Raw genomic sequence first — 17,149 nt, 5'->3', positions numbered from 1 at the left:
GCGAGGTAATATTACATGACCCTTCATTATTACATTCACTCCTAGTAGCTTTGAAGACATACCAAGGTGTGTCATAGCAAGCTCTGGTTCATTGTCACTTTTTTCAAGTCGTCTATTAATGAGGTGAATTCTTTCCTTGTTTACATGAAGCACAGTTTCAGACTAGACTTTCCAGGCTCACGCCTTCCTTCTGTCAAGATGCTGCCAATAATTTCAGTTGAAGAGGATGGAGCCATGCATGGGAAATGCTTCACAGAGAGCTGATGGATGGGTCTGGCAGAAGCTTTGTTTTGTACTTCTGTTCTTGGATCGAGAGCTAAGAAAATCTCTTTAATTTCTTGTTCGGTGAATATAGCAGATGTAATAATATCCTTCTTAAGCAGCCTTTTTGTTGTGAGGGCGTGAATGACATTAGTGCTTTTTGCCCCGGGTGCAGCGTTTAAGCTGTCAATAAATAAAAAATAAAAAATCATGGTAGACATTTGGAATGTTTTCTTAAGTAACTCAGGGAAGAAATCGCACCTGCTTTTGTGCTTTGATTCAGGCTGGGTTTTCTCTTTGTTTTCTGCACTTACCCTCGAAAAGTAACCTTGTCCTCTGTAATTTGGGAAAGAAAAATCTGATGAAAAGATTAATTTAAAATATAAAGACAATCAGAGAACTGCGAGGAATATGCCACAGAAGGAACTATGTGTAACTGATAGAAGTGTCCCTGCAGGGTCAGCTTTTCTAGCACCACAGGCACTACTTGAATACTCTCCACAGAGTTTGAAACCACTGGTATTCTGCCTACCTCTTCTGGTTTGTTTGGGGCTCTTTAGCCTCTAATGGAATTAATAGAATTGCTTATCTTGCCCAACTAGTTTCTAAACTAATTTCAGTTGTGCAGAAGCATTTAAGACGATGGGATTTCAGCATCCCCTCTGTATTTAGCAGGTAGGTTAGGGTAGCGTTCTGTCCCAGTGCAGTGAAATCCCTTGATGGAGAGTTACAGAAAAAACAGCACAATCGAGTCATTGAGGTCACCCCTGCTTTGACATAGGCAAGTAAAACGAGCCTTTCCTTCCAGAGGGAAGTGCAAAATCAGTATATTTTGGACCTTTTGCTCTATGAAAGAGATACTGCTTTTCAGTGGTGTCACGCTAAGTAGAAATCAGCATTATGTGATGCTAAGCTGAAATTAAGCCTTATGTGTGAGGTTCCTCTCTGCTTTTCATTTGTTAGCCTAAACCTGTGAAATATTATTTTGCATTCAGGTATGTCGTCTGTTTCTTAATGGGGACCTTTCATTGGAAGTGTTAATGGAAGATTTCGTGTGTAGCTGGCAAACAGTAACAACAGTGAAAGTAAATAATATCTAGCTGACGTTTAGCACTTTTCATCAGCAGATCTCAATTCACTTCACAAAGAAGGAAGGATTTTCAAAGACAATTTTAAGTACAGAGTTGGGTAGCTTTCAGTGAATTTTTCCATGGGTTGTTTCTGTGTGGAAGGGGTAGTTGTTTTTTTCTGTGGTATTTTTTTGTTGTTGTTGTTGCTGTTTTTTCCCCACCTACTGAGATGGCTCGGTTAATACTGCGATTTGTGTCCTACCCGTGCAGCATGTGTTCAGTGCAATGCTTTTTGTTCACCAGCTTACATGCGTTTGTTGCCTTCTGGAAACAGTATGTTTGATTGCAGCAGAGCTTACATGCAATATTGTAGAGGGTTTTGAAGCAGCTTCTGTTTCCCCTGCAGATGGAGTACTGAAGGCGCAGCGTACACTGAGCGATTTGGTGTCAGGCAATCACTTCTCTGGGGGTCTAAATGCAAAAAGCATCCTTTTCTCTTTTACTTAGAAGATTCCTAAGTCAAACTGCTGGCCCTGTCCATTGTGCAAAAAGCCTTAAAGTATGTTTTCTTAAATTTATTTATTTGGATTCTTTTCTTTCATCTGTACGCAGAATAGTTTGATTCCTCCACCAATGAGACAGGGAGCTGGCAGAGCCGTGTTACTCAGATGTGCACCTTAGGTGAAGCTGTCCACTGAGATGGGAGTGTGAGCTTTAGTCCGTGTTTGTAGAGCAGAGGAAAAAATGACATTGCACAATGTTTGTCTGCTTTTTCAAATCCTGCTAGTGTTTTAAGAATCTGTGCCACGCCTGTCAGGCATCTCTTGTTAAAAAACAAGGCCTCTGACCAAGAGCCTTCGTAGAACAAGAATTCCAGCAACATGATACAAAAGTTTACAAACTCCTTAAAACCTAGCATAGGAGCAATTTTTTTCCCTTTGTTTATGGTAGAGTTACTATATGCAGCTCTCAGGCACCAGGGGAAGAGGGGGGAAAAAAACCGGGTTGTGAACATTATTGTTAATTCAGATGCTTAGAAGTGAGCAGTATGTGACTGATTCAGAGCTAAGGATGTATTTTAAAAATGATACTTTTGGGTTTTGTGCCTTCCTCTTAAAATGATCATCGTTTTCATGTTTTTCTCAGTTATCTCAAGAATTGCAAACCCACTTTTAAAAAAGATACTCACAGTTCCTAAATACACTATTTTCTTCTTGTTTCTGGAGTTTTCATTGAAACACTTAGTATCACCAGAATTGCAGAATTTAGTAGCAATACTATTCATATAAATTAAATTCCTTCTTTCCTATACCCTCCCTCTGCACCTGCTAAAATGTTGGAACACTTTGATAGTATAGCACAGTGAAGGATGATACTGTCAGTTATGGTATCAGGTAAGTTTGCTAAATGTTTCAAAAAAATACGGGTACAGCTTGTTCAATACAAAACCAGAAATGAGTGTAACAGTTAAAATTGCATTTCCCGTGCAAATTTTAAAATAAAAAACTTTTTTTTTTTCTCTTGAAATTGTGCCGGCTTCTTCAGAAGTAGAATTTCACTCTGAGATTTCTACATGCTTTCTAGTGCTTTCACATTTTCAGTTGTGGCAGCATCCCAGCCACGCTTCGGTCAAGAACAATTCCTGTTTTTGTCATCCCAGAGTTGGTCCTCCCAATTGCTCGTTACAATACATCATGATAGACAGAAGCCAAAATCCCTGGAAGGGACCAGTATAGTGTGTGCGCTTTGCTCTGTCACTGGTATTTTCTGAGACTGTCATGTTTGCCTTCTGGCTGGCAGGCAAAGATGAAACACGAGTATTGGAAGGCATGGCTGCGAGACCAAGGCAAGAACTTTGAATGCAAAACTGGAATTTCCCTGAATTTGGACTTGGGCAGTTTTGGTGTCCAAGCAGAATCCATTACAGGTTGCAGATGTGAGAGGTAATGCTTTGGAGGAAGAAATTGAGAGGAGCTCTGGTATTCCAGCTTACCTTGTGCCTAACTAACAAGTTCATATCAGAAAATTAGGAAACCTGCATCAGTATTGATGAGAATGAATTAAAGTAGGATTTTCTGTGTTCTCTATACAATTTTTGGTTTTGTTTCCAAAATGTATGCTGTTCCTAGTTTCCAAACTTTGCATTAATGTGATGTGGGAAACTGAATGTCAGCACTTATGTATATTATTTACTGTGTTGCTCCATCTTCCCTTGTCAGCACTTACAGAACCCTGCAAACTTCCATAATGCAGCTACGGAGCTCCTGGACTGGTGTGGTGACCCCAGAGCCTTCCAGAGACCATTTGAGCAGAGCCTGATGGGTTGTTTGACGGTATGTCCGTTCCCCCTGTGGCAGCAGTTCTTATCCTCTGGTTTATACCGTACGTTGTGGCTGAGGGAGCTTGATTTTCAGTGTCTGCATTTTGTGGTTTTCACCCTTTTATCTTAAACACATGAAGGCAGACCCTAACGACTGTTTATTTGATTCTTTTACTGCACAGGAAGCAAAATTCAGTAGCAAGAAGTTAAATCATTAAAAAAAAAGGGGGGGGGGGGGGGGATAAATTACAGAATACCTAGCACAAGCTAGGTTACCTAACATGCACATACACTATTCATTTTCATGGTTTGAGATTGCCAACCAAGTTATCTTCTTATGGATTTAACAGATTTCTCAGGCTTTCATTTTCCATGGCTTGATTTTTGGTGGGTTTGGAGGGCTACATGTCTTCTATCTTAAGCATGCTGAACCTCCAGCTGAACAGTGTTTCTGCCTGTTGGGTTTGGTTTGTTGCATATCTTGACTGCAGGTCTAATCCTGACATAGTAATTTTAACAGTTTTGTTGACTTTGTTGCTTTTCCTTCCATTCATTCCTTAAGACTTCTGTAGCTCCTAAAGCAACTTTATTATAATGTACAGAAAACGTATTTTGTACACGACTTTTTTTTTGTAATGTTCTGTTTCCTATGCATTCAGCTGTGGGTTCCAGTCCAAAATTATTATGTAGAGTCAAGACTTTAGAGGAATTAAATTCTGTCTGGACTAGGAGAGTTCAAAAGCTTCGCTGCGATGTGCAGAACAAGATGATACACATAAATAGTTATGAAGGAGTCAGAAATTTTAAAATCATTAATGGAGAGACCATCTTTGTTCTTGTTGGGAGGGAGTGAAAGCTCATGGATTACTCTCACACAGTCTGTAAGTGATGTATATAAAACAGACAACGAGACTGAGATTTAGTTGCAGAAATCCAAATGTTAAGGAATGGCTCCATCTTAGTGTGCTCAAGTGTATAGCAGCCCTCAGATTTCTATGCCAAAAAGTTTGAATAAATCCAGTGATACAAGAAGGCGTATATCGTACTTCCAAACAGAAAAACAGAAACAAAAAAAAATCAGAAATGTTAGTAGAGTCCAAATATATGATACTTAAAGCTTGTGTGTGAAGTGAAAGTTACCTTTGATATATAACTTCAACCGTGAATAAACGCGATGGTTGTGGTGTGTGACCATAAATGCATTTTATTTATAGTTTTTAGAAACTTAGGTAGCATTTTGAGGTTAGCATTCAGGAAAGGAGACATCCAACTCAAGCATGCTTAGGCAACCCAAACACAGTATTTCTCTGCAGACCTATGGTAGAACACTGTAAATCTGACCTGCGACTTCCTTGCTGTTTAAATCTTTTCTTTCTACATAAGCAGACCTGCAGTCCTGCCCAAGTGCAGGGTCAAAATAAGGTCTGACTGCTAGTGATTCACTGTCCTCACAGAGCAAAAGGAAAGAGAGAAAGAAATGCTCCCCGAAAAACAGTGAGAGAAAACACACATCATCTTGTTAGCAGAGTACGTGGAAATGAAAATACTTTTTTTTTTTTTTTTTCTTTCCTGACAAGCAGGAAAGAAAAAACAACCCTTATTGTCTAAGGACTGTTAGCATTTGAACAGCATGTATTGCTTTGCTTCATAGTCCTCCCTGAACTATGAAGTGGGTGACATGAAATCCCCCCTTTCCCAAGCTTGCTACAGAATAAAGCACTATCTGCAGCGTAGGAACTGACTGGCAGCATCGTCTTTATCATATCGTGTAATTTCATTATACTCCTAGCAAGGAAAAAACACAGGAACTTAACCTGTTGGCTTGTTTTGTGTTAGATGATAAATACAGAGGATATGTAGAATGCATATAAATGGTAAGGAATAGAACGGTTTCTTGTTCCTAACAGTAAAATTCCTCTAATTAAGATATTCTTTCATTTCTCACAGTGTATATACTTCTTGCTGCTTCCCATTAAATATTGTTTCTTATATTGCTACAACCCAAGAGTGTGATAATTCCTGGTTCTTCCTAGTGCATAGCAGTACAGTAGGCAAGGTCTCCTTTTTTTCCTTTTTAAAAAATCATTCTATCTGAGCTCGCTTTATATATAGCCTCTTTTTAAACAGTTTTCTTCCAGGTATATCAAGGGTGGATGTTAAGGCTCCTTGTTTACTCATCTTACAGGAAAATTTATCTACCTTTATTTAATAAAAATGTTTAAAATGTATAAAAATTAAGTCTGTTTACAGGGCAATTATTCAGAAATTAAAAAATAATAATAATAAAGAGAAGGGCACCTGAAACACTGGAATATCACAAGTAAATTTAACGTTAGTTTGCTTAGTGGCATATTCTGTACTACCAAGAGCCAATTTTTAGTAATACTGACAAAGTTTATCGGTGTTTTTCTTTGTGAAGATTATGCTAAAAGAAAAGAAAAATGAAAAATCTGTATGAAAGTATGTTCAACCACTAGAGCAGGATTATTGTTTTATTTTGCCAGTATTTGAAATGACCTTCAAAAACAGATTACTTTAAAATTCTCATACTTTCGGGATATGCTTTTTAAAACAAGTAGTCTCTACCATCATTATAACATTTGAGTTCCATGGATTCCTAAGGGCAAGTGCATTTATTTCTGAAAAGCTGTAAATACTAAAGACGCTTGCTTATAAGGCTCCTCCTCTTTAGTGTACAGAAGGATTTTTTTCTCTTATGACACTATTCTGTTAGCTCTCTGACCAGGGAAAAAGCACTACACTAAACTGTTCCTGGAACCGTCAAAGGATATGAAATCATATCCTACTAGAGGGTAACACAGTGTATCCTAATCCAAATTGAAATATATTAATGTCATGGCTGAAGAAGGGCAAGCTGTCTCAGGAATGAACAAACCATCCATTCACGCACATCAAAGTTTAAATGCATCAGATGTAATGACAGAGCATCAAAACACATCTGTTGTATTATGAATAGCCAATTTAATGGTAGCTCTGCAGGTATAACATATTCTTTGCCTCAGTCAAGTCGTTTCTACTATATTTTTGCAAAAATTAACCAAGTAGAATTAATCATATTAATAAAAAGAAAAGGCACTCAAAATCTTGATTATGCTTTAATCTAAGGAGTGGTTCTTAAGAAGTAATTCTGTTTGTTCTATGCACCATCTTCTTGTCTGAACTCTTGGTAATGTCTGATTCACTTTATAACAACAGTATGTTTTTATTCCTGTTGCCGGTCTAACAGAACCTGAATGGATGCAGAAGAATGGTCTTGGAAATATTCTGCTTGGGCATCAGCAGTAAAGCTTCCAGCTTCACTTACAGAATTGCTTCTTTTGCTAATAACATCTACAGTAGGCTGTCACAGAAGGTTTCCTGTGCTTACATTTTAATGCTAGCACTTACGGAAATCTTAGTGACTGGAAAATTTCGTAAGTTAGCTAAACAGAGAGCATGTGCAAAACAGAGAGCACGTGCAACATCAACACATGTCCAGTGTTCTTTCTTTTTGTGTGTAATAGATGTGCACAGTATACATACTGGCTGTGAGTGGTAGATAATTATTGTGTATCAGTACGTGATACTACTGGAGTTAAACTTGATATTTCTAGGCTCCAGTGATGATCTATGCAGAATAATAGGTGTGGGTATTCTTATCTCAAAAACAAACTCAGGATTTGTTACAGCAGCTGAAAATTTACCAGACAGACAGCTGTCAGTTAAAGCCTGTTAACAGGCTTTGTTTAGCTAGCTAAATACCCTGCATTTGTTACGTAGAAACCTTTTAATGATTATTCCTGTAGAGGTGGAATAACTTCAGCTAGTTATTTCAAGAACTGACACTGATGCTATCAAGGCCTAAGAAAAAAACGTGAAGTGCAAAGAGTTAAAGAGGAAAGGTTTAGGGCACGTGGGTAAACCTATGGCATCTTAATGCTATAAAAATAAATTATATTTTCATGAACTAAGCCTTGAAAGCTGAGACCCTTGTAAGAAAAAAAACAAAGTGTGATTGTGCATTCATCGCCATTATGTTCAAACAGGTCCGATGGACGCTAGTTTAACAGCTTACCTTTTTATGTTCACCTGGTATAGAAAATCACCAAAGTGAGCAGGTAATATAAATTTATAAAACAAACAAAAACATTTAAACAGATAAATAAAAAGTCAAAGAGGGAGGGGTCAGCTTTGAATGTGTTTTCTTTCCTGCCAGTTACAGGCTACAGAAAAATTGCCTTTAGCAGCTTTGATGGAGCACACGTAAACAAATTATGTCCTTTCTCAGGGACAATAAACTCCTTTCTAACCTGCCAAGGAAAGCTGGGTGTTACTCTTCAAGAGTAGGTATTTTGAAAACAAACAGAACTGTCCATAGGCCAAAAAAAAAAAAAAAAAAAAAAGAATGATGATCATGGAAATCCTTCATTCTGAAATTCCCGAAATTGCAGTGGATATGATTTTTGGTTTGTGACTAGCTCTTGCATAGTGTTAGAGGGAGCTGTAAAATTGCCTCCACTTTCCACAACAGTTTCTGATTCTAGGGTTCACAGTTAATAAAGCACTCTGGGATGAGATTATTTTATGATAAGACTAGTATTATTGATAAGTTTAGGAATGGGATTATTTTTATTTGAAAACCTGCTGCATATGGCACTACCTTACTTTTGTTTAAAATAAATAGCTTATATTACTACACAGCAGTTAGAAAAATAACCCTGGTTTGGCTGGACAAGGTTGTCTCACTCTTTTCTGCCTTTTTGCAGATCCACTCTAGTCTCATCCCATAGATCTGCTCTTGCTGAACAGTTTAACATGTAAATGATCCCACCGAGGGCATGGCTACCTTTTGTGTCTGCGCTGCAGTAAAAATGGAAACCAGGGGACAGCTGAGAGCAAAATGGACAGATTTACAGACTTGTCTTCAGCTGCTTTCAGGGAAGGACAATAAAGGCATTGCTTTGGTCTCTCACTGTGCTTCAGCGTTACAATGCACGGAGTTCATCGTTCTTTAGGGGTCTGCAGCAGCGTGCCTGAAAAGGAAATAAAAGGGGGAAAAGAAGCACAGCTGTGTGTACTTACTCTCTGACTGTACCTACAGGGTAGGTCAAATGAAATCCTAACACCAGGACAGTTTTGGACGGTAGGAGGAATTTAGGAAAACAGGATGTGCTTACCTGAGTTGGCTGTTGGCCAAAGCACTGAATGTAATAGAGCGTCTCTTGTGAAAAATGGGGTGATTGACCACCATGGTTAAGACCTAGGGCCTCTTTTCATCTGAAAGATGGAAATTCCTACCCCAGTTTGCCCACAAAAAGCAACATTTAGTCTTTCATTAAAAATGTATTTATTCTCCCAGCTATCTTACTGGTCAAGATTTCATCTCTGAATGCTGGGTCTACCTCAGTAATCAGATGTGAGATATTCATGCATGTTTGTTTAAGAACTATTTCCTCTTTAAATTAAAAGTACACCCAAAGCTACACTCCTACCTCTACTCTCTCTGAACATCACAGTTTTAAATGAAATCTTTTGTACTGCTTGTAGCTCTTACTAGGTCTCTGTAATACTGAAGAAAATTGCTGAAAAAACATTATGGGTGGAACTATCTCCTATAGGTTCATTTTTAGTGATAGCGATGCATGGTATGATACCGTTTTTAATGGCATTTCTCCTCAGAAAATCCTGGACTTCAGGCTGTTGAGATTTTTCAGGTCATTTTAAGAACAAAAAAGCTGCTGTCAGTTTCATGATACAGAAATCCTTTTTTAGCTCAGACAATATGTAATTAAACATAGTTCATTAAAAAAAATTAGAACAAGAGCCATATCTTTGAATAACGTCAGGTTTCCACAACAGGATGCCTCAGACAGCAAAAACAACAAAATCAAGCTAATGTCTTCACAAGGTATATGCTGCTACAGTGACTTCACACCTGGCTGGGTTCATTCTGCTTAATGCAGAAAGTACATAATCAAAAATCAGCATGTGACATCAAAAATCACTTTTCAAATCAGGTTAAGATCTGAATTAGAGTAATTGCAGATGGAAGAGTTGGTTCAGCACATCTATACCCAGAAAACAGCAGGATGCAGCTGCCCTTTAGAGCCCTAGAAATGTTGCATTTGGTCGTTGTATCCCAAGACTAGAGCAATAAGTTCACATGGAAGAAATCTTGTTTCCGTCATCCTCTCTCCATGCATTTGTTAAACACACGTTTTTGTGTTTGCAGTGCATCACAGCGCTTTGGGGCTGTGTACATGCTGTACTGTCGGAGTACAGCCAGCAGGCACAGAACGCTCCTCCCCAGAGCAGCTCGTAATGCTACCAAATAACTCAGTGTTACTGGCTGTCATATGAGCTCATGATATCCTAAAGCCCTTTTTTTAAACTTGATTTTGCTAGTCAAGGCATGGGTTGTTTTACAGCTTTAAAGCATTTTTTTTGAAATGTGTTGCTGTCAAAATTAAAATGTTTTTTGTATTTCTGTATCACTTTCTTTGTGTGATGACTGTATGTTTCATCCATATCATTGTTCAAAACCTGTCAGGACTCAGGTGGCAATGGCATTGCAGTGACCCAGCGATCAGCTGGCTTTATTAAAGTGAAAATCTTGCATTTTTTCCTCTGGGAGAAAATTTCAGATGGAGGTGATTAAGTACGGGAACCTTCTCTTCTATGCTTATGCTTGTTAGAGACATGCATAGGAGAGGAGGAGGGAGTAAAGGAGCAGGTATCCTTATTCTGCATGGTCTGCTTCATTTTTTCAGGAAGTGACCAAGAAGTAGACAGCAGGTATAGTAGTTAATTTTATTTTGAAAATACAGTCCTTATCCACCTAATTCAATGGGAAATAGATTTAAGAAAACCCTAGTTTGAATAGGGTCTTTTACATTTTCAGAACCTACTTAATGTCTGTTTTCAAGCATCACAAGCCAGAAACTGGCTGACGACGTGTAACTTCACTCACCTGCTTTGATTGTCTGCATTGTTGAGACAGCTCTTCTGTAACTAGAATGTAAGAGTCTTGTCCGACCAGGGCTTCAGATCACAAAGATATCTTCCTCCTTTTCCCTTTTTTCTGTTTGAAGCAGATCACCATTCATGTTGCAAAATTCTTCAATTTGCTTCCTGTTTATCTGATCTCTGTGTGTTACCGAGGGGGAAAAATTACCATCTACATTGCAGAATTCTAATTACAAAATTTCTGCTGTAGTCTTCAAACTGCATTCAGATAATTTCAAGTATGCACAAGTGGCTGAACACAGAGCTGTCTGAACTAGCAATCAGCTGGCATTTTTAGTTTTGAGCAGCCAGCAAATTGAATTGGAAAAATTCATTCTGATGCCAGCAGGGGGGGGTGCTCTTGACTGCTGCTAGTTAAGAGATTCTTTGAAAGTGCAACATAATGGGAAGGGAGTTTTGTAATAAGCAGCCATATAACCCTCTTGATTAACAGGCCTGTTAGGTTAAGAGCTACATTGTTCCAGTACTTCGTGGTGTGATGACAAGAAGGGCAGGGAGGGGAGCTTGCTATGGTGTAGCTCCTTAGTCTTGCAAAAGGGGAAAAACAGCAGCAATAAAAACAAAGTATTGGAGTTAAATTCAGCAGAGGAGAAAGAAGTGGGTAGCTGAATTTCTCTGCTTTTTCCATTATTAAAACTTAACTCTAATAATTTTGCTCATACTATCAGTGACTCTGAGAGTTCAGCCATCTGGAACTCTGCAGAGCTGTGTCACAGGTGGTGAGTGTGAAATGTCAGGTATGAATGCAGTACTGTCCAGATTAAAGATTTGAAAGGTTTTTGGAAATCAGATTTTCTTATTGGTGGTTACTATTAGATTAAAGTTTGCTTGCAAATAAGATATATGTTACTTTAAAGACAGAACTTGAAATAGTCATCAGTACTGTACCACCATTAAAATAAAAACTAGGTGTTGCTAGTATAAATAGGAAATATGTTAGGAAATAAGGCTGTAAAATAACATAGAGGATTACTGAGTGTGTATCCCAGTTTTGGACTGTGGTATCGTTGGCAAATGCTTTTTTTTCTTTAATCTGCTACTAAATTTCAACTGAATTTCATAGCATGTGTGCTTAGACCAACTAAGATGCATGCTTACAACATTGCAAAATGAAGTCATGTTTGAACACATGGTGCCACCTGTGTGTTGTCTGAATTTTTGCCTGTGTGCTGAACTTGAATTTGCAGTAGAGAAAGCCCAAGTATGTTTGCAAGTGGGTATCAGATCACTTAACCATAACATTGAATGGATAATTGAAACCATGTTGATTCGATCCTGCCTGATCAGAGTACTGTTACCCGAGTTAGGATCTAAATCACAGGAGTTTTCAAACTTGGGAGTGTTCCTGGGGTAGGGTTCAAGCAGAATTGGGTGGCTCCAGCCAGCAATAGATGTCAGCAATTGCTGAGATTTGGCTTGGGAAGGACTTAAGGGGACATGGTGTCCATTCTTTTTCCCTAAGGTAAATTTCATCAGGGTCTACTGACTAGAATATATTAACTTTACCAATGATCTTCTAATTGGTTCTTTGCATTTTCTGAATCATATTCCTATGACGCATTGGATGTCTTAAAGATACCGTGTAGTCTGCTAAAAATTGCCCCACTCCCAAACTCCAGAGAGATTGACAGACTGTTCCATTGTTTGACGGTCTTTAACATCTCAAAATTTTTCCAATATTTATCCCAGTCACTTGTACGTTGAGCAGATGAATTCGAGTTACATATTTTGTATACACAAGGGACAGTTGATTCACATCACCTGTAAGAAAGCTTTCTATGTATTTGAAGCCTAACCTTGCATCTTCTGCCAATTTTATCTTCTTAGATTAAAATCAAGTTATTGATACGTTTTTTAGAGCTTTACTTTCAAAACCATATACTTGCTGTTGACCTCCGAATTCATGTCCTCAGTATTTCTGCCTAACCAGTTATGCTTAATTTTCTGTTTGGGCATCTGATTTCTCTATCCATTTATAATATTTCATACGTGTTTAATTTTTGGAACACTTTTCCAGTTTATCAAGATTATTTTAAACTCTCACCCTGCTCTCTTAAGTGTTTGCAGACTCCTCTGCATGTCATCATCTGAAGTTTTGCAAGTTACCCAGTTTCATTGTCCAAGTCAAAACTGAATACATAGAAATGGCCTGTATCCAGGACAAGTTATGATTTGACAGAGGACTATTAATCAATAATCTGAGTAAAGTTTATACTAACGTCATCTAGGTTATGTTCATCTGTTATGACAGTGTCTTGTAGGGCAATGTCAAAAGGCATGTTAGAGTTAAGATACATGTCATCTAGTACTTTCCGTACACTTACAAGGCCAGTTAACTTGTCAAAGAAGAAAACTGCACTGTGCTGATGGATTCATGATGATTTTCTATATTACTCGCATAATATTGGTTTAGTAATTTATTTTGTTATCAGTCTGGGTAACTGTAATTTCTAAGGTTCACCTTTCCACCGTCTCAAAAACAGACATTTGATGTGCTTCTAAGGCCTCTGCCTTGAATGAATTCCTGAAGATAATCATTAGCAGTTACAAGGTTTGCCCAGGCTGCTTCCTTTGAGGCACTCTAAGGTAAATATCATCAGGGTCTGCTGAACTGAATATATTAAATTTACCATCTGGTTTCTAGTTGATTCTTTGCATTTTCTGGATCATATTCCTATGACGCATTTGTCATCTTGTTTCTGAGAATCCCAGTGTTTTAATATTTAAAAGGATAGGAAATCCCTGGTGTGCACGTTCACAGGAGGAAGGCCTTCTCACTACCCAGTGAGCAGTGTAAGAAATGAAGCAATGTCTCTGTGCACCGGTGGGCAACCTGCAACATGATCTTTGCAGGGTGTACAAACCGCTCTGTTCAACTTGCAGTTTAAAATAAAAGTAAGTCTTCAGCTGTTACAGTTGATGGAAGGACTTTAAAATACAATTAATGCAAAAATTTTTGAGCCTGTGAAGAAACTGGACCAAAAAAAAGTGACCTGGTGTATCTATGAGGAGCAGTACATAACATCTGAAGGCTGGGAGAGCAGCAGGGCCCGGTACGCACTCCTGAGCACTGCTGGAGCAGTTTGCTTCATGTGGCCTCTTCCAGCCTTACTGGATTGGGTAGGAGAAAAATACGGGTGGAAAATAACTCTTTGCAAAATGGATATTTTATTAGAAATGTTTGTTTTCAATTAGGTAGTTGCTGGTTTTGCTGTTACTCTTTTGAGGGAAGGATGTTTTTCTGTCCTCTTTTTCTGTGGAAAAAGTCTTGAGTTTAGATTTATTTCTGTTAACAGAAGTGATTTTTTAATTTGTTTTCCTTCACATTTTTGATGAAAAACTTGAGCAAAAAGTAACAGTTGATTGGCTGGCTTCTCTAGACTAACAAATTCAGGTTCTGCGTCCTCTCGCTTTGGTAACCCACTTGCCGTGCTTGCTGACCCATGCCGTGTGGGCCTGCACAAGATAGTCCTTTGGCCACCAGGGTATGGTCAACACTGGGGACGTCTGCTTTCCATCAGACATGGCAGGGTACATAACAGTGTTGTTGCTGACTGGTAGAGGAAATTCAGAGAAGTACACTGCTGTTGAACTAAAGTGTAACAGAGTAAGCCTCGGCCTGCTGTTGGGACCCAAACTAGCCCAGGCTTTCCAGCCTCTTTAGTGAAGACATTGCAATCATAGATCAGCTTTCCTGGGCTCAGGAGTTTATGATTTTTTCTATTTCCTGTATTATCCTAGAGATTTTGTTTTGCATAATTAGCAGGATGTCAGTTCAGAGTTCTGACTTGACCACTGGCTAATGGTACCTGTGTATTCATAGCTGCACATTTTACAATGAACTAAGCATATGTTCGCGTATATGGTATATATGATATATATAAAGCATATATGATGCATTTTTTTAAGTTATCGTGCTCTCAATGAAGAGCAGGTGTATCTACCTTCATTCCTGATCAGTTTCAGAATGGGTAGTTTGATGATCATATGCTTTTTTCAAAACAGAAAATGGGAGTGTCCTTTCTCCTTTTTTTTTAAGGCCTAAGCCTGAGGCGAGTTGCTTTATGATGGTGCAGGATGGTACCTGAAGAAATTTAAATAATGTTTACACATTAATGGCACAGTGCTCTCAGAAGCCCTTAACAAGACTTATTTTTTAAAAAGGATCTCTGTCTGCTTCCTTCTGGTGTGGTACCCTTGTCTAGTGTGTACCTGTCAGTGGCCGAACTGTGGTGATACTGGAAGTAGGAAAAGGAGAACGGTTAGACATCAGTGTCCCTTGGATCTCACAGCAAACCACCAGTCTTACCTCCTATTGCTGACTTTTCATGAAGTGTGAAATATCCTGTTTTTCTCCTGTTGCTCTTTTCCTTGTTTTTGTTTGTTTTTATTTTTATCTAAATGTTGCAAGTTTGGACCCAGCCTCTTAATGATTTCAAGAACCATCAGACTGTTGTGTGTAAAAGATTAAAGGTTGATCTATCAAGTTGGCTGTTTTGTGACTTACCAAAAATAATTGCAGCTTTCCTCCCAAATTATTTTTCTTTCCTATCTACAACTTAGTCAATTTTAAAGAGAAACAGGAGATAAAACAATGTTCTTCGGTTGCGTATTGTTTTATTGATTATCCTGAATTCTCATTTGATTCCCCTGAAGCTCTCTACTGCTCTATTTTGAGATTGAGAGGGTTAAAAAGGATAGAGAGGAGTCACTCCCACTTGATAAATTCAGATGAATCTGTAATTTCTAAATTAATAGGAAAAACAACAACAACAAAAATCTAACCAGGAACATTATCCGTGATAATTCTTTCTTAAGAGAGAAATCTAATTCTTTACTGTTAATTAGGGAAAGTGGATAATGGAAGAAAGTTCAAAATAATAAGGTTCATGTAATAATGTTCAGTAGGTAGGCCAGAATACTGCATTTATTTACTGTCTGTAGGTTATCACGTATCTTGGTTCCTTACTGGTTTATGTTGTTGCTTCTTTGGGAAGTCAGTGCTGGGCACAGGTAATTGCACTATCACTGATTTAGAAATAAGCTTTCAGAATAGGGGTGGGAAAAGGATATGTTGTTGTATTGTAAGCTATTTAGGATTAGGACTTTGTTTTGCTTCACCCAAGGAAATGGTGTTTTGTTTCCTTTGGAGTTCTTTGACCACTGGTTCAATGCAAAGTGATAATGGAAGTGTTAAGAATAATGTTTTTATCCATGCCTCTGAGTCTGAAGTCATCCTGTGGAACCAGAAGGCAATGTAAAAGCTCTGCTGTGTATAACTGTAGCATAGTTTGCCCAGAATGACCACAGTATTGTGTTTATACTATGCAGATTTTTATGAGGATACATTCTTGGCTGATAGCTGCGTTGCTGGCTTGGAGAAACAGTTGACTACTTTTCATCCTTGACCCCAGTCTTTCACTTGCCTAGTTTAGCTAGTCCTACAAGAAATTTAGATTCCTTCTAGATCAGCTCCCGTTTACCAGGAGAAATCAAAAAAAACCTAACCAACCAACCAACCAACCAAACAAAAACCCTTCTCTTCGTATTTATGTGTTTGTCAAATAGGCACAGGCCTATTTATTTGAGAAGTCTAGTAAGTGGGCTTTGCAATACTGTATTGTTGAAATGCAGCAACTGTGACACGGATCACAGCAGAGGAGAACACTGCATCAATGAGGAGGAGGGCATTTTAACCTAGGGGATGTGAGCCATGCTCTTCAAGACAAGGCCAGGAACTATTTGTGACCCAGGGACAGAGACTTAGGAGATTTTTTCATCACAAATTCTCAAGTATAGTGAAGTATATTCTGTATAATCTTTGCATATGGTCCTCCTGCACTACTTTCTGGAAAAGCTTTTTCCCTCCAACTTCAAATGAACTGTCAGGCCTTTCTTCTGGCACATGGTCAAATAACGAGATCACCAGAAGAGATTCATGTGTTCTCTTTGCTGTGCTTGCACTGGGAACTATGGGAGAACAATGCCTCATATCACATTTGTGCTGTGGATTTTGCAACAGCAGATTCAGTTGTCTAACATTAGTGCTGATAAGCAGCTTAAAGTAACTTTGCAAAGAGCTCAAGTAACCTTTAATGAAGCTTTCTTTATTTCCCTCTGCAGGTGGTTAGTCGAGTGGCAGCTCAGCAAGGATTTGACTTGGATCTTGGATACAGGCTACTGGCAGTATGTGCAGCCAACAGGGACAAATTCACTCCAAAATCAGCTGGTAGGAAAAACATTTTTTGGTATATCAGTGATTTCTTGGATGGTTATATGCTTAATAAATACTACTTGCTACTGTATTGCTTTTTTAAAAACAAAAAACAACCAAGTGTTCTGTTGTAGCAGTGCTGCAGATTTTAGCATTTCAATGGTATGCTGTTCTGAGGATGATTGGCTTTGGGAATTAACATTTTACCCAACTAGTGCTGTTCATAGCCTTGTTTGATCTTATAGATGAAGCGTAACT

The 17,149-nt window shown here is 38.4% G+C and overlaps 1 protein-coding gene across 15 annotated transcripts in view; it reads left to right on the top strand.

Annotated features, from left to right (window-relative positions):
* Positions 1-17,149, top strand: part of ZMIZ1 (zinc finger MIZ-type containing 1) — a 352,884-nt gene that overhangs the window by 205,865 nt on the left and 129,870 nt on the right. For all 15 annotated transcript variants that reach the window (XR_010832874.1, XM_048074827.2, XM_067000629.1 and 12 more), the window contains 2 exons: positions 3,551-3,664; positions 16,801-16,906. Coding sequence is in view for 14 of the 15 variants with exons in the window: in XM_048074827.2 (XP_047930784.1) it covers positions 3,551-3,664; positions 16,801-16,906 (220 nt within the window). In the remaining variant the exon portion in view is untranslated. The remainder of the gene's footprint in view (positions 1-3,550; positions 3,665-16,800; positions 16,907-17,149) is intronic.

This window comes from Anser cygnoides, chromosome 7 (genome assembly GCF_040182565.1).
Source record: "Anser cygnoides isolate HZ-2024a breed goose chromosome 7, Taihu_goose_T2T_genome, whole genome shotgun sequence".
Lineage (NCBI taxonomy): Eukaryota > Metazoa > Chordata > Aves > Anseriformes > Anatidae > Anser > Anser cygnoides.
Note: the sequence above shows the minus strand (reverse complement) of the source record. Positions and strands in the feature narration are given on the sequence as shown.